The sequence below is a fragment of the Equus asinus genome, chromosome 8, assembly GCF_041296235.1.
Source record: "Equus asinus isolate D_3611 breed Donkey chromosome 8, EquAss-T2T_v2, whole genome shotgun sequence".
NCBI lineage: Eukaryota > Metazoa > Chordata > Mammalia > Perissodactyla > Equidae > Equus > Equus asinus.
Genome location: NC_091797.1, coordinates 31,585,893 through 31,610,639, shown reverse-complemented (window position 1 = coordinate 31,610,639; position 24,747 = coordinate 31,585,893). Strand labels below are relative to the sequence as shown.

Genomic DNA, 24,747 nt, shown 5'->3' with positions numbered 1-24,747 from the left:
AAATGGCAGAATTAAAATTAATTCTAAAAATAAGAGTAATCATTTCTTTTTAGTTGATAAAAAATGTTTCCTATTTAGAATCCTTAGTGAAAAGATATTGCATCTATAAAAGTAATTATAGGAGGGCTAAAAAGAATGAAAAATTTAACAGAAAGTTTGGAAAATTAAATTAAGAAAATCTCCCTGAAATGAGAAAAGACGACAAAGAAATGTAACATATGATAGAAAAGATAAGACACAGAGAATAGACCCAGGAAGTCCAACATCAAGTAACAGAGCTAGAGAGAGAAACAGAGAAATAAAGGGGAAAATTACCAAAACAAATAATAAGGGAAAGTTTTCCAGATATAGCAGACCTAATTCTTTACATAGAATGGGACTTTAAGATATTTAGCAAAATTAATGAAAAAGACTCATCACTAAATACATCATTTAAAAAATTTCAGAACCTCAAGGGTTAAAGGAAAATCACAAATTATCCCAGTAGGAGAAAACAAAACAAAACAAACTGAGAACAGACTGAAAGTCAGACTACCAGATAATTCTATCATTAAGTTAATAAAGAAAGCTTTGAAGTTCTAAAGGAAATTTTTTTCTATTAATAAACATATACCTTTTCAAAATTACAATCAGGCATGAAGAATAAAAATACTGTTAGACATGAAAGGATGTAAAATTTACCTACCACACATAGTTTTATTGGAAGTTTGTTAAGGATCTGACTTAGTAAAGTGAAGTTGTTAATCAGGAAATAGGAACACACTTGAGGAGTGACATCAGAAACATGGCTGAATAAGACATCTCTTGTTCGTACCCCTCTCTGAACAACAATTGGCATTTATCCCTGGACAAAAGTGCCTTTGTGGAAGCTATAGGATCCACCATCCCACACTAAACAACCCAGGAGGAGTGTCACCAACCTGTGCATCAGGTAACAGGCTTACAGACCTCGGTCCAGACTAGGGGCCCTGTAATGGCCTGTGAACTGGCTCTAAGCTCCACTGAGCTATGGTCCCGGGGTCCCTGGATAACACTGTCTTAGACAATCACCCACAGACAAGAGAGTCTCTGTGGAAGCCCAGTTTTCCAGCAGAGAAGTTCCAACATAGCATTGGAGCAAAGAAATACAAGTTTGGAGGCAATGGAGAGGGTAAGAGGAACAGACTGACTTTACCTGCATCACCCCTCCCTCAAGGTGGCATAGCTCAGTGCCAACTGAAACCTTCTCAACCTGTGATTTCTCCCATGGAGAAGATAAGAGAGTGTGAGTGACGGCCTGGCCTCTCCAGCTGTTCAGGATGCTGCCAAAGAGGACCATTTCTCTCACTCCACAAAGTACTGAGTCATGAGTTGCATAACTGAGGGTATGAAGAGGCTAGGAGAGTGACAGGTAGGACTCTTGCAGGCCATTAAAGGGGCACAGATCCTATTAACTTTGTCCTGGACTCCAGCAAGAAGCCCACCCATAAGCCACTGGGGATCCCTCACCAGTGGATCCCCCCAAATGAATGACAGACACTCCCAACACTCTGTGAATCTTATCCCCACACCCCTCAAACCGTGGTCAGCTCCCTGTGCATACTACTGATGGCAGCAAGAGTGAGCTTTGGCAAACTACTAGTGAATAGTAGGGAAAGCTGGCTCAAATCTGCAGGCCAAAAAGAGACACAAACTTGTGCTTTAGCTCTAGCCTTGGGACAGCAAAAGGGAGGTTGCCTGCACCCAGCCTGGTATGTTGTAAGATCTAAAGAAAGCCTAAAAGCTTAAGAATTCTTCCACAAGAAGGAATAAGAAGCGCAGTGCAGGCATTTCCTTACAAGTTCTGAGAAAGCCTCAGAATCCCTAGCAAGGCTGAGGGAAGATATTTCTCTTCTTAAGTCAGTTAGTAAAGACGGGAGTAGATAGCTGCTACTTCAAATATAAAGACAGTAATGCAAGACTTCAAGGAAAACAAAAAATCAAGGAAACATGACACCACCAAAGGATCAAAATAACGGTAAATGATAGTAAGACATGGAGATCTGTGATTTACCCAATAAGGAATTCAAAATATCTATTTTTAAGGAAGTTCAATGAGAACACAGAAAACAATACACTGAAATCAAGAAAACAATACAGGAAAAAAATGAGAAGTTTAACAGAGAGAGAAAAATCATAAAAAAGAACCAAACAGAAATTCTGGAAATGAAGAATACAATAAATGGAACGAAAAAAAATGCAATAGAGAGCATCAACAACAGAAGAGTTCAAGCAGAAGAAATAATCTGTGAGTTAGAAGACAGAAGCTTTGAGACTATCCAGTCAGAGCAGAAAAAAAAGAAAACAGAGTGAAAAGAAGTGAAAAAAGTCTAAGTATCTATGAAATACCATCAAAAGTAACATTCTGAATTACTGGAGTCCCAGAAGGAGAAGGAGGCAGAAAATTTATTTAAAGAAACAATGGTCAAAAACTTCTCAAATCTGGGGAGAGATTTGAATATCTAAGTTCATGAAGCTCATAGATCAAGAAACAAACCCAACTTAGAGATCTTCTCTAAGACACATTATAATAAAACAGTAAAAAATCAAAGGCAAAGAGATAATTTTTAAAGCAGCAAGAGTAAAGAAGCTTGTAACTTACAAGGGAATCCCCATAAGGCTATCAGCATATTTCTCAACATAAACTTTACAGGTCAGGAGAGAGTGGGATGACATATTCAAAATTGCTGAAAGAAAAAACTGCCAACCAAGAATGTTCCAGCTTACAAAGTTGTCCTTCACAAGTGAAGGAGAAATAGACTTTCCCAGAGAAACAACAGCCAAGAGATTTCATCACCACTAGAACTGTTTTACAAGATATACCAAAATGAGTTCTTCAAGCTGAAAGGACATTAATTAGTAACATGAAAATATACAACACACTGGTATAGGTAAGTTTATAGTCAAGTTCAGAACACTCTAATAACTGTAATATGGTGGTGTATTAACCACTTAAACCTAGTATAAGATTAAAGAAAAAGTATTCAAAATAACTATAGATATAATAATTTTTTTAATGAATACAAAATACAAAAAAAGATAAATTGTGACATCAAAAATATAATGGGGGAAGGAAAAGGGGAGAGTTTTTATAAGTGATTGAAGTTAAGTTGTTATGAGTGTAAAACAGATCATTATATATATATATATATATATATATACATATATAAAAGATATTTTATGTAAGTCTCGCAGTAACAACAAAGCAAAAACTTACAGTAGGTAAAAGATAAAGGAAGGGAATCAAAGCATACCACTACAGAAATTCATCAATTCATAAAAGAAGGCAACGAGAGAGGAAGACAAGAACAAGGGACCCACAAAACAGACATAAAAAAATAAGATGGCATTAGTAAGTCCTTACCTACCAATAATTACTCTTAATAGATTAAATTCTCCAATCAAAAGGAATAGAATGGCTGGATGGATCAAAACATCAATGATGACAACAAAGACTTAACCAGACAATGCCTACAAGAGATTCACTTCATCTTTAAAGACACAAACAGGCTCAAAACAAAGGGATGGAAAAAGGTGTTCCGTGAGAGTGGAAGCCAAAATAGAGCAGGGTAGCTATACTTATAACATAAAATAAACTTTAAGCCAAAAACTGACAAAGAGACAAAGAAGGTCATTATATAATGATAAAGGAGTCAATTCATCAAGAGGATATAACTATCATAAATATATATGCACCCAACACAGAAGCACAAAAATATATTAAGCAAATACTAACAGATCAGAAGGGAGAAAATGACAACAGTATAATAATAGTAGAAGACTTCAGTACCCTATTTTCAAAACGGATAGATCATCCACACAGAAAATCAATAACGAAATAACGGACTTGAACTATGCTTGAGACCAAATCACCTAACAGACATATACAGAACATTCCACCCAGCAGCAGAAGAATATATATTTTTCTCAAGTGCAAAAAGAACATTGTCCAGGATAGATAATATGTTAGGTCACAAAACAAGTCTTAAGGGGCTGGCCCTGTGGCCGAGTGGTTAAGTTCGCGCACTCCACTTCAGTGGCCCAGGGTTTCGCCAGTTCGGATCCTGGGCGTGGACATGGCACCACTCATCAGGCCATGCTGAGGTGGCATCCCACATACCACAACTAGAAGGACCCACAACTAAAAAATATACATACAACTATGTACTGGGGGGGGGGGGTTGGGGAGAAAAAGCAGAAAAAAGAAAAAAAGAAGATTGGCAACAGTTGTTAGCTCAGGTGCCAATCTTAAAAAAAAAAAAAGAGCGAAAAAAACAAGTCTTAATAAATTCAAGAAGATTTAAATCATATCTAGTTATGTTTTCCAACCACAACAGTATGAAACTAAAAATTGAAAACAGGAGGCAAGCTGAATTTCTACAAACACGTGGAAATTAAACAACATACTCCTAAACAACCAATGGGTCAAAGAAGAAATCAAAAGGGAAATCAAAAAATACCTTGAGACAAACAAAAATGTAAACACAACATACAAAAACTTATGGGATGCAGCAAACACAGTTCTAAGAGGGGAGTTTATAGCCAGGTATGCCCACATTAAGAAAAAAGAAAGATCTCAAAAAAGCAACCTAACGTACTGCTCAAGAATTAGAAAAAGAAAAACTAAGCCCAAAGTTGTTAGGCAGAGGAAAAAAATAATAAAGATTACAGCAGAAATGAATGCAATAGAGACCAAAGAGATTATATAAAAGATTGAGGAAACTAAGACTTGGGTTTTTGAACACACACAAAAAATTAACAAACCTTTAGCTAGACAAAGAAAAAAGAGAGAGAATTCTAATTAATAAAATCATAAATGAAAGAGGAGCTATTACAACTGATACCACAGAAATACAAAGTACCATAAAAGAATACTATGAACAATTATATGCCAACAAATTAGATAACTTAGAATAAATGTATAAATTCTTGCAAACATACTCCTAACGAAGACTGAATCCTAAAGAAATAGGAAATCTGCACAGATCACTAACAATAAGGAGATTGAATCAGTAACCTAAAACGTCCTAACAAAGTAAAGCCCAGATGGTTTCACTGGTGAATTCTACCAAATATTTAAAGAATAATTAATGCCAATCCTTCTCAAACTCTTCGAAAACATTAAAGATGGAGAACATTCCCAAATTCATTTTACAAGACCAGTGTTTCCAAAAGCCAGATAAGGACACTACAAGAAAGGATAACTACAGGCCAATGTCCCTGATCAAAATAGATGCAAAAATTCTCAAAAAAAAAATATTGGCAAACTTAATTCAACAGCATCTTAAATGAATCATACTCCATGAGCAAGAGGGATTTACCCCTGGGATGTAAGGATGTTTCAACATATACAAACCAATAAATGTGATACACCACAAAATAGAGCGAAAGATAAAAGTCATATGATTATCTCAATACATTCAGGAAAAGCACTTGAGAAAAACACACCATCTTTTCATGAGAAAAACTCTCAACAGTTTGGGTAGAAGGAATGTACCTTAACATAATAAAGGCTTTATATGACAAGCCCACAGCTAACATCATACTTGATGATGAAAGGTTGAAAGCTTTTCCTCTAAGATCAGGAATAAGACAAGGGAGCTCACTCTCACCATTCCTATTCAACATAACACTGGAAGTCCTATAGAGAGAAATCAGGCAAGAAAAAGAAATAAAATGCATCCAGTTAGAAAGGAAGAAGTAAAATTGTCTCTGTTTGCAAATTACATGATCTTATTCATAGATAATCCTAAAGACTCCACCAAAAAACTGTTAGAACTAATCAACAAATTTAGTAAAGTTGCTGGATATAAAATCAACATACAGATCAGTTGCACATATATACATTAACAACAGACTATCTGAAAAAGAAAGAAACTCCCACTCAAAATGGTGAGGAAAACAATAACTCCTCAGGAATAAATTTAACCAAGAAGGTAAAAGATCTGTACACTGAAAATTAAAAGACGATGAAAGAAATTGAAGACGACACAAATAAATGGAAAGAAATCCTGTGTTCATGGTTCAGAAAAATGAATAATGTTAAAATTCCCATACTACACAAAGCCACTTAATAGATTCAATGTAGTCTTTACCAAATTCCAATGGCATTTTTCACAGAAATAGAACAAACAATCCTAAAATTTGTATAAAACAACAGAAGACTCCAAAGACTCCACAGCAATCCTGGGAAAGAAGAACAAAGCTAGAGGCACCACACTGTCTGATTTCAAACTATATTACTATATGATAATCAAACTATATAGTAATCAAAACAGTAATGGTACGGGCATAAAAACAGACAAACAGACCAATAGAACACAATTGAGAGCCTAGAAATAAACCCATGCATATACAGTTAACTAATATTTGACAAGAGTGCCAAGCACACTGAGCAGAGAAAAGACAGTGTCTTCAATCAACAGTGCAGGGAAAATTGGATATTCACACATAAAAGAATGAAATTAGACCCTTATCTTACCCCACACGCAAAATTTAATTCAAAATAGATTATAGACTTAAATGTAAGACCTGAAACTATAAAACTCCTAGAAGAAAACATAGGGAAAAGCTTACTGACATGGGTCCTGGCAATGATTTTTTGGATATGACACCTAGAGCACAAGCAACAAAATAGAAAATAAACAAGTGGGACTACATCAAATTAAAATGCTTCTGCACAAAAAAAGAAACAATCAACAAAATGAAAAAGCAGCACACAGAATGGGAGAAAATATTTGCAAACCACACATACGATAAGGAGTTAATATCCAAAATATATAAGGAATTCATCCAATTTAATAGCAAAAAGAGCAAATAATCTAATTAAAAATGGTGAAAGGACCTGAATAGACATTTTTCCAAAGAAGGCACTCAAATGGCCAACAGGGACATGAAAATGTGCTCAACATCATTAATCATCAGGTAAATGAAAATCAAAACCACAATGAGATATCATCTCACACCTATTAGAATGGTTATCATCAAAAGACAAGAGACAAATGCTAGCGAGGATGTGGAGAAAAGAGAACTGTTGTGCACCATTGGTAGAAATGTACATTGGTGCAGTCACTGTGGAAAATAGTGTGGAAGTTCCTCACAAAATTAAAAATAGAACTACTATATGACTCAGCAATTCCACTTCTGGATCTATATCTGAAGGAAATAAAAACACTGTGTCAAAGAGATATCTGCACCCCCATGTCTATTGCAACATTATTACAATAGCCAAGACATGGAAAGAACCTGTGTGTCCATAAATGGATTAATGGATAAAGAAAATGCAGTGTGTATATATACACAATGGAATACTATTCTGCCATAATAAAGAAGGAAATTCTTCCATTTAAAACAACATAGATAGATCTTTAGGGAATTATGCTAAGGGGAATAAGTCAGAGAAAGACAAACACTGTATGATCTCACATATATGTGGAATCTAAGAAAACCAAACTCATGAAAAAAGAGATCAGATTTTTGGTTGCCAGACATAGGGGTTGGAAGTGGGGGAATTAGGTGAAGATGGTCAAAAGGTACAAACTTCCAGTTATAAGATAAAAATGTACTGGGGATGTAATGTATATAACATGATGACTATAGTAAACAATGTATTGCATATTTGAAAGCTGCTGAGAGAAGATCTTGAAAGTTCTCATCACAAGGAAAAAATTTTTTGCATCTATATGAAGTTATGGTTATTGACTAAACTTACTGTGGTAATCATTTTACAATGTATACATATATGCCATACACCTTAAACTTATACAATGTTATATGTCAATTATATATCAATAAAACTAGAAAAAATTAAAAGTAAAAAAGAGAAGAGAAATTGGACTCCTATATTACACCACTCACAAAAATTAACCGGATTAAAAACTTAAATGTAAGACACGCAATCATAAATCTTGTAGGAAAAAAACTCCTTGACATTGGTCTTGGCAATGATTTTTTGGATATGATACCAAAAGTACAAGCAACAAAAGCAAAAATAAGCAAGTGGGACTATATCAAATTAAAAAGCTTCCTTACAGCAAAAGAAAGAATAAATGAAAAGGCAACCTATGGAATGGGAGAAAATATTACAAACCATCTATCTGACAAAATGTTAATATCCAAAATATATAAGGAACTCACAAAACTCAAGAACAAAAAACCAAACTATCGAATTAAAAAAATGAGCAGAGGAATTGAATACATACAAATGGCCAAATAAGACATACAAATGGCCAATGGGTACAGGAAAAGAGGCTCAACAGGGCTTATCATCAGAGAAATGCAAACCCAAAACACGAGATATCACCTCACACCTGTTAGAATGACTGTCATCAAAAAGACAAGAGATAGGAAGTACTGGTGAGGATGTAGAGAAAAGAGAACCCTTGTGCACTCTTGTCAGGAATGTAAATTAGTACAGTCACTATGGAAAACAGTATGGAGTTTCCTCAAAAAATTAAAAATACAACTACCATATGATCTGACAATCCCACTTCTGGATACATATTCAAAGGAAATAAAAACAGGCTATTGAAGAGATATCTGCACTACCATATTCATTGCAGCATTATTGACAATAGCTAAAATATGGAAACAATCTAAGTGTCTGTCAACGGATAAATGGAATATTATTCACCCATGAGTAAGAAGAAAATTCTGCCAACAACTAGTAGGTTGTTCTCTAGTATCCTCATACACTTTTCTCCAAGCTATATGCCCACTAAGACTCAGCTCCTATTGTTAGCAAACTTGTTTATAAAGGATATACTTGCTATTTTGATTAAATTATCAAATTAAAGATTACCCAATGAAATCTGCATGCAAAAAATAGTTGTTTCTATGAAACTGACTTGAAGGAAGGGAATAAGATTCTGATCCTCTCAACAAGAAGGAATCTTCTAGCATGGGACCAGCATGACAATGTTGAACTGTAGGAATGTCCTAGAATATACTTTACCACTCACCACTATAATGGGGCTTAAGCATCAACTAGAAAAATCAGATTTCAATGTCTCCCTAAACTCTGAGTCTGGTTCAATCTCCAGCCCTGCCTCTTGTCTTTACAGGGTCAACAGCAAAGAGCTACAAATAGAGACCAAGGGCTCTCTGGACACCAAGCACAAGTCCTCCCCACTTCCCCAAATATGTCACTCCCTCTTGACTCCTTTGGTGAATGACAATGCACATCCAGAGGAAGATGACAAAACCAGCACAGAACCTCTGACTACTCAGCATCTTGTTCTAGGCAGATTCAGACTATGATCTAGGGGATCAGAATTCTGAGTGTCAGTATTTGTCCACACATTCATAAGTGCCCATGTCTGATGACCTGCATTACAGCCTAAGGTATAGGAGAGAAAGGCCCCAAAAAAGTGTAGTTCTCATCCTGATCTCATCCAGGAGATGAAAGGACCTGCCATTGCCTCCTCAGGCACAATGGGTGGGTGAACGAGCAGGGAGGAGAGGATGCCTGCTCCTCAGGGCCATGGCCCTCCATAACCTCAGAGATAGCTCCCAGCCACCTGTCTTAATGACAAAACCCAAAGTCTGAGATGGAGACCAGTTTTCAGTGCTGGAGCCACAGTGTGTAGTGACCTTCCTAATAACTGGGAAGAGAATTTCATCAGGATCAACAGGTCACTATATCCACAGGCAAGGGGAGCTCTATCCTCTGAGAATTCCAGCTCAGCAGTGCCATCAGGTGACTGTGCAGGAGATAAGGAGAAGGATGGATGTGAGTTCGCACCCCCCAACAAAGGACACTAGAAGCAGAGAGAGCTCTGCCATTTATATCATAGGGTCTATGATATAAAGAAACAAACTTCTCTTTTTTGTTCTCTACTGTGATGGGGCTCTGGAGGCTAGGGTGCTCCATAGGGCAGGTGTAGACATCTTCACACCTGCCCTATGGAGCATGGGGAGTCATTTACAGCATCACCAAGATCTGGAAGGTCCAATCCCTGTTCCTACTCAGGGGAGTGGACACAAGGTTGCCTATTTGAATCTCATGTACATAACGTTTTTGAGAGATGTGCATGTTACTCAGGTTTGGCCAATCAGAATCTTCCCTAAAATTGTTCAAACTTTGGTAGACACTCTAGGAACACACAACAGAGACACACACACACACACAACAGAAACAAACATGAGATAAGATGTGAGGTGATGAGAGAGATGCAGAAAATAGAAAAAGATGAGAAAAGAAATGCAGAGAGATAAAGAGATGTAGATAAATACTGACAAGGGTGCAGATACAGAAAAATGAGAGAGAAAGAGACAGAGGCAGAGATGCAATGAAAAAGCAAGAGACACAAGGGAGACAGAGACAGAGATGAAGATACAGATATAGAAACAGAGAGACACACAAAAGAACTATACAAGGACAAACAGAGACAGAGAAAGAGAAAAAGGTGCACAGGTAGAAATACAACAGAAAGAGAAGAGAGAGAAAAGACCTCATTATCTGGAAATAATCACTTCTGAAATCAACTTGTCCCCAGGCTTCCTTGTAATGTGAACAAAGTAAACCTGAATTGGGTTTCTATTGCTGGGAACCAAAAGTAGTAATGTTATTGATGATTATACTTTTTCAGAAATAAAAATTGACTTCAATCAATGTGACTTGCCAAGACATATTTGAAATAACAGTTTGGTTCTCTGCAACACCAGGGGCTACTATATCTGCGCCGAGATAATTCCACTATGCTTACATACACAATACTCACCACACTGGAAGAGAGGCCGGCACATCTTAAGGCCATTGTACTGAACATCAATACTAAAAAGCCATGAAATATGTGACATTGAATTGATTTTCTATCTCTTCTGCTCACCCTTACACAGCACCCCAAGATGCCTCTAGTCTCCCTTCAAGGAACAAAATATTTTCCTTTGATTCTGCAGTGGTTTTCTGCCTCCATCCAGTTAAGAAAGCTCAGGGTACACATAACTCATAATCATTTTTATTTATGATAAAGACTCTATAGTCAGGTAAACGGCTTCAATGTGCTTCTCTTGTACAGCCTGTGGGGGGAGAATGGATACAGAAAAACCCCTTGAGACGCGAGTAGATGCTGCTGGCAGCAACTGCACAGGCAGAACTCTGGGGTCAGTGCAGGAAGCAGTATCACAATCAGATCCTCAAGGCAAGGGTCACAGGAGGTGGCCTGGAGACTGCATCAGAGTCACTGTAGGACTCTGATCTGAGAGGGGGATAGGCTGACACAGGCAGGTGGGAATTCTGAGCAAGGCGAGGCAGGCATTACAGAAGAACGAAAACAAATCCCAAAGTATCCTCAGGTGTCAGCGCAAGAGCCCTGTAAAAGAGAGAGAATGATCAGCACAGGGCATCCTGAGGGATGTGCCCTCTCCACTCCTCTTGGGGCCCATGTAGCATCAGACAGAGAAAGCTGAGGTCCAGGGCATATGGTTATCATCTCCCCCAACATCTGTGTAAAAGTGAAATGAGCTAAAGAGGACACGGCACTTTAGCTCCACAAAGATGTGTGGGAGGCGGGGGAGCAGCTGTTATCCTTTTGGGGGGATATAAAGATTTCACTCTTTTTAGTATATTAGATGATAATTCACCTTCTGTCCACCACTAGTAGCTTCTTTCAGTCACTTATAAATGCACACAATGAGTATCCACCAACACGTGGCACAAAGTGGGCATCATCCTGGTGTCTAACACCCAAGACGTGGCTCTGGCTCCAAGTTTCACGGAAAGATGCCGCCAAAGTTATGGCCTAGTTCTAGGGAACAACCTCGGGAGCTTCCTACAGAAACTGGACAAGCTTCAAACTTCTCCCCTAACCTTGATCCCCATAGCAGGGAACAGGCCATGAACTGAGACCACTGTGCCCACGTAGACTCACCTCAGCCCTTCCCTCTTTTACCTGTCCCCACAGCCCCCACGGAATCCAACCAAAAATAGTACCTGCTGGTGGAGGCCCATGAGGTCCTACAAAAGGAAGTTGTACAGAGAAAGGTCTCATTACACAAACAGCCAGTCCCTCACTCACCCCAAAGCGAAATGAGACAAGCAACTTCTTTGGAAATTTATTTCCTCCCTACCCATCCGGCACAAGGCCTTAACTATCCTAAGCTAAAATCTCCAAAATGAATGAAACTGTCACTAGAAGGAAGGGAAGCCCATGTTCTGACCCTCTTAAAGGAGGAAGCTTTCAGAAAAGAGCCAGTTAGAGATGATGAACTGGAAGGAAGTCTTAGAACACACTCCACCAGTCACCTCTGTGGTAGGGCAACCTTTCAACCAGTAAAATCAGGTTCCAATGTCTCCCCCTAGGTTGTTCCATCTCCTCCCACCACCAGCCCAGCCTCCTTCCTTCAGGATCAGGAGGAAGAGGCCTCCCTGAACAGAGGGTCTCAGTCACAGCTCATTCTCCCCCTTTTCCCACAGTGCCTTACCCTTCTGGCTCCTGTGATGGATGATAAGGCCCAGGCCGAGGAAGATCAGCCCCAGCACGAAGCCCCCAATGCCACTCAGCATCTTGCTCTGGGCAGATTCAGACTGTGCCTCTAGGGAGCAAAGCCTGAGTGTCAGTATTTGTCACCACACCCCACAGGGTCCCTTTAGGAAGTCTGAAGTCCAGTCAGAGGTACAGGAGGAGGAGGTGCCAGGAGAACCTAGTACTCCATTCTGCCCACCTCTAGGGGAGGAAAGGACCTGCCAATCCTTGGACACAGTGGGTCCAAGGGGATCAGAGAGGGAAGCAGATCCCTGCTTCTCAGGACACATCCATAACCTTAGCCCCTATGATCCTAGTCACCAGCCATAATAGTCAATCCTTCAGGGCTATCAGGGCTGGGTTCTGGGGCCACGGTGTGTAGGTGACCTCTCTATTATCTAGAAAGACAGTGAGACCAGAGGCGCTCTAGTCTCATGTGATTTCCAGCTCACTAGTGACATCAGGGGTAAAGGATGGGATGGGCCAGAGGAAGCTCTGCCCTCTGTCTTGTGGGGCCCACAGTGAAAGGAAACAAACTGCCCCTTACGCCACTCCACTGTGATGGGGCTCTGGAGGCTGGGGTGCTCCACGTGGCAGGTGTAGACATCTCCTCGCTGGGGAGTCATTTCCAGCATCACAAGGATCTGGAAGGTCCAGTCCCCATTCCTAATAAGAGGAGTGGATACAACACCAGCTGTCTCCTCCTGGTCATTCCTGAACCATCGAACTTTGATCTGGCCTGGATAGAAATCTGTCACCGAACAGACCAGCATGTTGTGATGGTTTAGAGCCTCTGTCCTGGATGGGGAGATGGTCACTCTGGGTTCCACTGAGGGGAGGAAAAGACAGTGAGATGTGAGACCACACAGCAAGTCTCCCATGAGGAGAGTCCTCCTTGGTACACAGTAAGGATCCCTGGACTCCAAGTCTTGGATTAGGATTCGAGCTTGGCCACTTTATTAGCTTCAATAAACACATTAGTCAGTTTACTTTTCAGAGTCTCAAGAGAAATAGTAATCATCCTTTGGGAGTTATTCCATTGATACTAATTGATAAAGACGAACCACTTTAAAATTATAAATTGTCATCTTATAAAGGTCACTATTCACAAAATTAGAAAAAAAATAAAAATAATAAACCTAGACTTCTTTTCTTCCACACCTATTGAAGGTGACCATCAGCATCAGCTTTAGTGACTCATGCTAGGACAGTGACACTGTTTCCTGTTAGTCCCAGTGCTCCTCAGAGTAGAGAAAATACAGCTGTGTTGACTCTCTCCTGTTGACTGGGAGACCATCAACACAGTCATGGCCCCACAAAAGGTAACATGGACTGAGAATTAAGAATGTATAGATATTTCTATGTCCAACAAAGTAGGACAACGGCGACCACGACATCTTTCCTACAAAGCAGTGCTTCTCAAACAGGCTACATTCTACAATTCTCAGCCTGTAATACTAACAAAATTTGAGAGCAAGAGCACTTCTTACAAGCTGCTGGTCAACAAAGCATCTCTGTCAGCTTTTAGCCTAACCTTTGCTCAAATGGCATTCTATGGAGAATTCTCCCCAAAAATGTATATTATTAAATATATGAACATCCCTTTCCACATCATATATGCCACCTATATTTTATTCATTCACTGACTAATTTATTTATTCACTCAACAAATACAAATTTGACAAGCACTGGGAATCCACAGATAAACAACAGACCATGGTCCCTGCCCTTACAGAACTTGCAAACTAGTAAAAATCTAGAGGGAAAAAAAAGAATATTATTTTCAAAAGTTCTTAATTTTTGAAGGAAAAGAAAGAGAACCTTGAAAACAAATAGCACTGATAAACATCACCTATGCCCATAACATGAATTCCTTTATCTTCTCAGATTGCTACTCATGGTCAAATGAAACACACCTCTCCCTACGTACTTTACATATCTTATCTCTTACCTCTCCAGCTATTTTATTGCATCTCCCTTATTCCCTTAACATGAAACTATAGCAAATATTTTATGTGTTTTATTTATTTGCTAATACATTATGTTCTCTCATTTTCTTCTTTTTTCGTAATTTTCTTTTAACAATTGAATTTCATTACTATCTGCCTACCATACTCCATTCACTTGCTATTAAGAATTACTTGGATGATGTCAGCAACTTGGCAGAGTGAGCCGTTCACTTTGTCTCGCCCCCTTTTGCACTACAACTAGATGGACATTCATTGACCAATGGAGGAAGCCCACACAGCACAACAGGATGCCTGAGAGACACACACAGCTATACATCTGAGGGTGGATGGACTGGCCACTGAGGAAGTGGCAGAGAGAGGTGAGCATGCCCAGCTCTCCCTCAGTAGCCCTATGCATGCACATGAACTCTTTCTAGCCTGGTGCAAGAGCCTGGTAATTGGGAACACACACTGGGGTGACCATAGGAGGAGGTGGTGGTAACCATTGCCTGCACTCTCCTGGTGAGGAGGAGGAACCCACCATGCCCCTGTGCTGCCAAGGAGTGGCCCTAGCTCGGTCCAGCAAGGAAGCCTCGCCCACCAAGCACAGTGGCCCACAGACTGTAAACAGAGACCACAGCTGATCTACTCCCTAGGGCAGGCACACCCCAGGCGCAAGTGAGTGCTCATAGTGCAGCTGAACCCTGAAAGAGGGAATGTGTCCCAGGCAGCTGTGGGAAGAAGTGATGGCAGCTTCGAGCCCACTCAGGTTCACTTTATTTTCTTTTAGGAAGATTAGCCCTGAGCTAACATCTGCTGCCAATCCTCCTCTTTTTTGCTGAGGAAAACTGGCCCTGAGCTAACATCCCTGCCCATCTTCCTCTACTTTATGTGTGGGACGCCTGCCACAGCACGGCTTGACAAGCGGTGTGTAGGTCTGCACCTGGTATCTGAACTGGCAAACCCCGGGCTGCCGAAGCAGAATGTGCTAACCTAACCACTGTGTCACCAGGTTAGCCCCTTGGGTTCACTTCCTTGGTGGGGAGGGGAGGCCTACCATACCCTTGTGCCACCAAGGAGCAGCCTTAGCTCTGGTCCCAGCAAGAAAGCCATGCCCAAAAGCACAGCAGCCCACAGACCTCAAGTAGAGACTGCAGCAGATCTACATGCTGGGGCAAACACAGCCCAGGCCCATGTGTGCAAGTGCTCATAGTCCTGCTGAGTTCCCAAAGGAGGAATGTGTCCCGGGTGGCTGTGGGAAGAGGCAACGGCAGCTTTTAGCTGAGTGGTGATTGCTTTCCTGGTGGGGAGGGGGAGCTCATAGTGCCCCTGAGGTGCCAAAGAGTGGCCCTAGCTCAATCCAGAAAGGGTGCCCTGTCGGCCAAGGATGGTCCACACAAGTGCCTGAACACACTCCAGGCTGGGGCAAGCATTCATAATACCCCCACAGCTTCCAGCAAATGGGGTGGGGCCAGAAACTCTGCTCCCACTTTCCCCTTGCAATAACAGGTGGAATCTGCATCCTAAGAATATTACAAATGCCCCAACACAAGATTAGCTCATCAAACATCACAAGAAATTGCAGCAATTCAGACCAGAAGGGAAATGACAATTCTCCAGAAACCAATCCTGAAGACACAGAAATTTACAATCTAAATGTCAGAGAATTTAAAACAGTCATCATAAGGAAACTCAACAGCTTACAAGAAAACAGGGAAAGACAATTCAAAGAGCTCAGCAATAGAATGAATCTCCTCACCAAAGAGATTGAAACTATAAAAAAAAATCAAGCAGAAATTGTGGATATGACAAACACATTTAATGAAATAAACACAATTAATGAAAAAACAATCTAGAATCATTAAGTAATTGAACTGATCTTATGGAGGAAAGAATTAGTCTTCTAAAGGAAAAAAATGTAGAAATTCTACAAGTGGAGGAGGAGACAGAACTAAGATTTTTTAAAAATGAAGGAATTCTTTAAGAAATATCTGACTTGATTAGAAAAAACAACATAAGGATTATAGGTATTCCAGAGGGGTAGGGAGGGAGAAAGGAGCACAGAGCTTGTTCAAAGAAATAATTGCTGAGAATTTCCCAAACCTGGGGATGGTTCCAGATTTACAAATAAATGAAGCTAATAGAATGCCCAACTTCGTCAATGCTAAAAGACCTTCTCCAAGGCATGTAATAGTAAAAATGGCAAAAGTTAATGATAAAGAAAAAAATATTAGGAGTAGCAAGGTAGAAGCAAATAACCTACAAAGGAAACCCTATCAGGCCTTCAGCAAATTTCTTGGCAGAAACTCTACAGGCTAGGAGAGAATGGAATGATATATTCAAATACTGAAAGACAAAAACTTTCAGCTGAGAATACTTTATCCAGTGAAACTTTCCTTCAGATATGACGGAGAAATAAAAGTTTTCCCAGATAAACAAAAGCTGAGGGAGTTCATCACCACTAGACCTCCCCTACAAGAAATAATTAAAGATTTCCTTACACAGGCAACAAAAAGGCAAAGGTCTACAAAGCTCTCAGCAAGGAGACAAACAGACAGATATTATCAGAAACCTGCATCTCTCTACCAGAATAGGGAGGCAAAGACTCAATTACAACTTAAAAGAGAAAGGGAAAGAAAGCATCAAAAGTAATGATAAAGACTTCAACTTAGCCACAAGCTCAAAAAATTAAAAACAGAACAATTTGTAACAGCAATTACTCAGAAGGAGAGAGGAAAGGGAAGGAATTTGCTTAGGTTAATGGAGATAAGAGGTTATCAGAAAATGGACTATCCTGTCTCCAATATCTTTCATACAATCCTCACGGTAATCACTAAGCAAAAAATCAGAACAGAGCCACAATTCACAAAAAGAGAGAGAACTGAGAAATCTCCCTCAGAAAACCACCAAAGTGAAATGGCAGTCAGAAATACAAAGGAAAAGAAACAGTGGAAACATAGAACAGCCAGAAAACAAGAGATAAAATGGCAGTATTAAGCCCTCATATATCAATAATCACTCTAAATGTAAACAGATTGAATTCTCCAATCAAAAGACACAGAGTAGCTGGATGGATTAAAAAACAAGAACCAACAATATGCTGCCTCCCAGAAACGCACCTCAGCTCCAAAGAGAAACATAGGCTTAGAGTGAAGGGATGGAAGACTATACTCCAAGCTAATGGCCAACAAAAGAAAGCAGGTGTTGCCATACTTTTATCAGAGAAAGCAGGCTTCAAGTTAAAAAAGACAACGAGAGACAAAGAGGGGCAGTATATAATGATAAAAGGGACATTCCACCAAGAGGACATACAGTTATTAATATATATGCACCTAACACAGGGGCACCAAAGTGCATAAAGCAATATTAACAGACCTAAAGAGAGAAATTAACAGCAACACAATAATAGTAGGGGACCTCAACACCCACTTACATCAATGGACAGATCATCCAGACAAAAAGTCAATAAGGAAATAGTAGATTTAAATGAAACATTTGATTAGTAGATATATAGAGAACATTCCATCTGAAAACAGCAGAATATGCATTCTTCTCAAGTGCATGTGGATCATTCTCAAAGACAGACCATAGAGTGGGAAACAAGGCAGCCTCGATAAATTTTAGGAGATTGAAATCATCCCAAGCATCTTTTCTGACCACATTGCTATGAAGCTAGAAATCAACCACAAGAAAAAAAACTGGGAAAGTCAGAAATATGTGGAGACTAAACAACATGCTATTGAACAACCACTGGATCACTGAAGAAATCAAAGGGGAAATTAAAAAATACCTGGAGACAAACAAAAGTGAAACTACAACCTACCAACTCTTATGGGATGCAACAAAAGCAGTCCTAAGATGGAAATTCACGGCAATACAGGCCTACCTCAACAATCAAGAAAAATCTCAAATAAGTAATCTTAAAATGCACCTAACAGAGCTATAAAAAGAAGAACAAAGAAAGCCCAAAGTCAGAAGAAGGAAGGAAATAATAAAAATCACAGCAGAAATACATGAAACAGAGACTAAAAAAACAGTAGAAAGGATTAATGAAACTAAGAGCTGGTCCTCTGAGAAGATACACAAAATTGACAGAACCTTAACCATACTCACCAAGAAAAAAAGAGAGAAGGCTCAACTAAATAAAATTAGAAATGAAAGAAGAGAAATTACAACAGAGACTGAAGAAATATAAAGGATTATAAGAGAATACTATGAAAAACTATATGCCCACAAATTCGATAACCTAGAAGAAATGGATGAATTCCTAGACTCATACAACCTACCAAAACTGAATCAAGAAGAAATAGAGAATCTGAATAGACCAATCACAAGTACAGAGATTGAAACAGTAATTGAAAACCTTCCAGAAAACAAAAGTCCAGAACCAGATGGCTTCTCTGGAGAATTCTACCAAACATTCAAAGAATTACCTATCCTTCTCAAACTATTCCAAAAAATGAAAGAAGCTGGAATGCTTGGCAACACATTCTGTGAGGCCAACATTACCCTGATACCAAAACTAGGCAAGGACAACACAAAGAAGGAGAACTACAGGCCAACATCACTATCAACTTAGATGCAGAAATCTTCTACAAAATATTGGTAAACCGAATACAGCAATACATTAACAGGATTGTACACCGTGATCAAGTGGGAATTATTCCAGGGACACAGGGATGGTTCAACATCCACAAATCAATCAAAGTGATAGACCACATTAACAAAATGAGGAATAAGAATCACATAATCATCTCAATAGATGCAGAGAAAGCATTTGACAAGATCCAACATCCACTTGAGATAAAAACTCTCAATAAAATAGGTATAGAAGGAAAGTGCCTCAACATAATAAAGGCCATATATGACAAACCCTCTGCCAACATCATACTTAAAGGTGAAAAACTGAAAGTCATCCCTCTGAGAACAGGAACAAGACAAGGGTGCCCACTCTCACCACTCTTATTCAACATAGTGCCGGAGGTATTGGCCAGAGCAATTAGGCAAGAAAAAGAAATAAAAGAATTCCAAATTGGAAAGGAAGAAGTGAAACTTACACTATTTGCAGATGACATGATTCTATATATAGAACACACTAAAGAATCCACCAGAAAACTATTAGAAATAATGAACAACTCCAGCAAAGTGGCAGGGTACAAAATCAATTTTAAAAAATCAGTTGCATTCCTATACACTAACAATGAACTAGAAGGAAGAGAAATCAAGAATACCATCTCATTTACAACTGCAACAAAAAGAATAAAATACCTAGGAATAAACTGAATCAAAGAGGTGAAAGACATACACTGAAAACTATAAGACATTACTGAAAGAAATTGAAGAAGACATAAAGAAATGGAAAGATATTCCATGTTCATAGGTTGGAAGAATAAACATAGCTAAAAATGTCCATACTACCTTAAGCAATCTACAGATTGAATGCAATCTCAATCAAAATCCCAATGACATTCTTCACAGAAATAGAACAAAGAATCCAAAAATTAACATGGAACAACAAAAGGCCCTGAATAACCAACGCAATCCTGAGAAAAACGAACAAAGCTGGAGGCATCACAATCCCTGACTTTAAACATACTATAAAGCTACAGTAATCAAAACAGAATGGTACTGGCACAAAAACAGACAAACAGATCAATGGATCAGAGTTGAAAGCCCAGAAATAAAACCACACATCTATGGACAGTTAATCTTTGCCAAAGGAGCCAAGAACATACAATGAGGAGAGGAAAGTCTCTTCAATAAACGGTGTTGGGAAAATAGCACAGCTACATGCAAAAGAATGAAAGCAGATCATTATCTTTCACCATACACAAAAATTAACTTTAAATGGATTAAAGATTTGCATGTAAGACCTGAAACCATAAAACTCCTAGAAGAAAATATAGGCAGTACACTCTTTGACATTGGTCTTAGCTACATCTTTTCGAATACCATGTCTACTCGGGCAAGGGAAACAAAAGAAAAAGTTAACAAATGGGACTACATCAGCCTAAAAAACTTCTGCACAGCAAAGGAAACCATCAACAAAATGGAAAGACAATCCACCAAGTGGGAGAAAATATTTGCAAATCATTTATCAGACAACAGGTTGATCTCCAAAATACATAAAGAACACATATGGCTCAACAAAAAAAACCCAAACAATCCAATCCAAACATGGGCAGAGGATCTGAACAGACATTTTTCCAAAGAAGATACAGAGATGGCCAACAGGCACATGAAAAGAACTTTAACATCACTAATTATTAGGGAAATGTAAATCAAAACCACAATGATTATCACCTCATGCCTGTCAGAATGGCTATAATTAGGAAGACAAGAAATAAGCATTGGAGAGGATGTGGAGAAAAGGGAACTCTCATACACTGCTCATGGGATTGTAAACTGGTGCAGTGACTATGGAAAACAGTATGGAGAGTCCTCAAAAAATTAAGGATAGAACTAACATTATGACCAGCTATTCCACTTCCAGGTATTTAGCCAAAGAACAAGAAAACATGAATGTGTAAAGATATTTGCACCCCTATGTTCATTGCAGCATTATTCACAATAGCCAAGACTTGGAAACAACCTAAGTGTCCATCAATGGATGAATCAATAAGGAAGATGTATATATAGTCAATGGAATACTACCCAGCTATAAAATAAAAAAGACTAAATCATGTGATTATTGACAACATGGATGGACCTTGAGGGTATTATGCTAAGCGAAATAAGTCAGACCATATGAAAGTAAGAAAAAGTCAAATACCCTATGATTTCACTCATAAGAGGATAAAACCAACAGCAATAACAACAAACACTTAGATACAAAGATTAGATTGCTGGTTACCAGAAGGGAAGGGGGGAGGAAGGAGGGCGAAAGGGGTGACAGGGCACAAGAGTGCAGTGATGAACGGTAATTAGTCTGGGTGGTGAACATGCTGTGGTCTACACAGAAATCAAAACATAATGAAGTACACCTGAAATCCATATAATGTTATAAACCAAGTTACCTCAATAAAATAAAAAAAATCTTTTTAGAAAAGGGAATTTGTAGGATATAGAAATAAATAAATAAATAAAAGGAGTTGAAATTAAAAACAATAGACAAGAACAGGCTGATATTGCTGCTTCTGGTTATAACTCACTTTATCGAGGCTTTGCTTGCATTAGACTCTATGTACAGGTAGTAAACAACATAATAACTGTTGGGTATTTGGGGGAGGCTTCAGGACCTGGTGAATACTGTGGGCTAATTACTTAAAGAGTTAATTATGTATCAATATAAGCATATTAAAGTGGTGATGCTAATCCCTAACACACAAGGTAGTTGTGAAATTAAATGGCAAAATATAGACGGTGTTTGGTAAGGTAACTGCCTAGAAATAGGTGCTCATTAAATGGCTGTGATTAACTTTCAAAATGTCCAGCCCTGAAGTGGACGGTGATGCTGGGGGGAGAGGATAGGGTGAGGGAGGGTCTAGGCCAAAGGAAACCAGAACCAATTTTATTCAATAATTTAATAGCATCAATTTATTTACTCCAAAACTTCAGCTCTTTCTATTGTGCCATTTGTGAGCTTTTCTAAGAAACTAGAATTCTACCTTACAACACCATTCAAGTGTTGTTTTTATTTTTAACAAACACATTTTTCCTCAGACTTTACATTCATAAATTCTAAATTATTAAGGTCAAAGTTGATAAGAGTTTACTTTAAAGCGTTTGGCAAAATAGTAAAGAATAATCAATAAAGTCAGTTTTTAAAGCTCTACTAACCCTTCTGTTTTCTTTTCAGCCTACCTAGATGGGCAGCTGAGTGGATGTATTCATTAATTTCACAAAGGTTTATTGAGTTCAACTGTGCCAGTGTGGCAGGTACTAGACATACAAAGATAATTAGGACAGTCCCTCATCTCAAAGAGGTCCAGGACTAGTGACAGCCACTTAAGACAACAGAATTAAGATGAATCAAATTTGAAACCAAAAAGTCAAAATATATGTCACAACTCTCATATATTATCACTGTGCCCTGGCACAGCTGCGAAGCAGCACTATCTCTGATGCAGGATCAGCGAGCTGAGGAGTGGAAAGAAAGATTTCTTGGACTCTCAAGGTCTGGTAGCAGTGCTCCTTTATTCAGAGAATAGCATGGGGAAAGGACCCATGGGCAGTGAAGAGCTGCAGGCATGGGGACGGGACCCATGGGCAATAAGGAGCTGCCAGCATGGGGACAGGACCCATGGGCAGTGAAGGGCTGCAATGTGTTGAGGGTTAGGGCTAAATTTATAAGATGGGTACGTGACTTATTTTTACCAGGCAAAGGAAAGATGATGTAAAAAGTCATTAAATAGTATCAGTGCAGGTGGGGTCTGGTTATTGTGCGGTCGTTTAACTTTAGCTATGAAGCGGGTCACATAGATCGGCATATAGGCCAGGATGCCTTGGGCTTCTCTATCTTGGGCAGCCTTGATCCACATCATCTCCACCAGGCTGAGCCACTTAAGCTTTGCAGTCTCTGGAACCCTAAACAAGGACCTTGCTGGGAGAGCTCCCAGCAGGACCCTGGGCGGAGAGGAATGAGGGCACTCTGCACCGGTCAAAGGTGAGGAATGAGGAAGCAAACACTTCCCAGGCACGAGGCGGAGATGTGCATTATTAGTGGAAAGAAGAGCTGAGGGAGGGGGCCACTCTGGGCAGGCCTGGCCCGCCTCGGTAGGAAAGATCCAGAGCTGCAGACGTGGGTCCTCCATCTGCCCTCGGTCCTGCCCCTCCGCCGCGGGACGCGCCCACCTCCCTGTCCTCTCCATGGGCCCGATTCTCTGGCCCCAGAGGTTGCCTCCCACAGCCCCCCGCCGCCCTCCCCGGATGTGGAGATGGCCGGGCCCGAGGTGGCCCCACGGAGGGCGGGCGGCCGGCGCTCACCTCGGCGCTGCCAGGTAAAGGGGGCCTCCACCTGGTAGTTGTTTCTGCACACCCTGTCCAGCTCGGCCCGCGTCCCCTCCAGGATGTCCTTCTGTCCGTTCCAGTACTCGGCTGCCGGCCGCCCCGCCTCGGTCAGCGCCCGGTACTCCCCCACGTCGCTGTCGAAGCGCACGTACTCCTCCCGGTTGTAGATGTATCTGGTCACGTACCGCACGTGCTCCGTCCCGTTGGTGAAGTAGCACTGGCCCATAAACTGGTACACGAAATCCACTGCGGGGAATCACAGCCCTGCCGTCAGTCCAGCCTCGGCCCCACAGCCCAACGCAGCAGCCGCTGTGCCGGCCGGCGTTCTGGGTCTCAGGCAGTTGAGTGGGAGAAACCTAACCCCGGGTCTCGACCTCAGGTTCCCGCTCAACCCGGCCCTGCCCTGCCCCTCCGTCTCTGAACCAGGGATCCTCAGGCAGCTTTTCGCCAGGCTTACCCAGCTCTGAGGGCTTCCAGAATTGCCTTCACATAAGGAAAGGAAAGCCCTGTCTCTAAGGGCAAGCCCTGGGAACTGAGAACTGAGTAAAGAGGACAGATGGGGTGATTTTACAGGGATCCCTGTTCTTAGAGGAATCAGGAGGTTCTTACATGAAGTCTCATTTTCCATAGAGCTCCTGGGAACCTCAGAGACAAACTAGTAGCCACATAAGCACGAGAGTTCAAGGGAATGAAGAGAAAGGTCTACAATGATCTGTCCTCATCCTGAAAGGCATACCCTCTCGTTGTCTGATAAAGTGCCTTCCTTCCCGTATCTGGGTTTACTCTGAGTTTCTGCCAACCCCACCCCACCGCAGTGGGAGGTTTGCTCACTGTGTGTTTAGAAGAGACCAACACCTCCCCAGTCCTAAAAAGAAAAATTTTATTCATAGAAAGAACACAGACTTTCCAATTAGATAAACTGAATTCTAAATAAACTGTGCCAATTACCAGCTTGGGCAGAATACTTAACAGAGTATATCATAATTGTATAAAAGGAAGTCATAATACCTACTCATGTTGTGTTAGGAAGATTGAGAGAGAATTTATATAAAGATACTAATATGTGTCTGAAATTACTGATTTCTCAATATCTACTATTTTCTTCTTTTACATTCTCATTTCTCCTAAATTTAGTACACTGTCACCTCAAGCCATAATCCCACTCGAGTTGCTGTTTGACCAAAAATTAGTGAAACTTGAAGTTAAGACTCCCTGTCTGTGATCACCAGTCAGCTTCACTCAAATGCCAAGAGTTTGCCTCTACCAGCCCTCCACTCAGAGTCAGGAGTGTAGAATCTTCTTCCTTGAATACTGAGACTACAAAGACCGTGGCTGCCCTACATTTCCCTAACCCAGAATTGCACAGT

At 40.1% G+C, this 24,747-nt stretch overlaps 1 protein-coding gene across 3 annotated transcripts in view; it reads right to left on the bottom strand.

Annotated features, from left to right (window-relative positions):
• Positions 1-10,960: 10,960 nt before the first annotated feature.
• Positions 10,961-24,747, bottom strand: part of LOC106833849 (boLa class II histocompatibility antigen, DQB*0101 beta chain) — a 240,209-nt gene continuing 226,422 nt past the window's right edge. The window contains exons 2-6 of one of the 3 annotated variants that reach the window (XM_070516734.1): positions 23,357-23,626; positions 13,030-13,311; positions 12,442-12,552; positions 11,951-11,974; positions 10,961-11,330 (exon numbers count right to left, since the gene is read on the bottom strand). In XM_070516734.1, the coding sequence (XP_070372835.1) occupies positions 11,317-11,330; positions 11,951-11,974; positions 12,442-12,552; positions 13,030-13,311; positions 23,357-23,626 (701 nt within the window). In that variant the 3' untranslated portion in view covers positions 10,961-11,316. The remainder of the gene's footprint in view (positions 11,331-11,950; positions 11,975-12,441; positions 12,553-13,029; positions 13,312-23,356; positions 23,627-24,747) is intronic. The other 2 variants (XM_070516736.1, XM_044776365.2) reach the window with 2 other exon arrangements.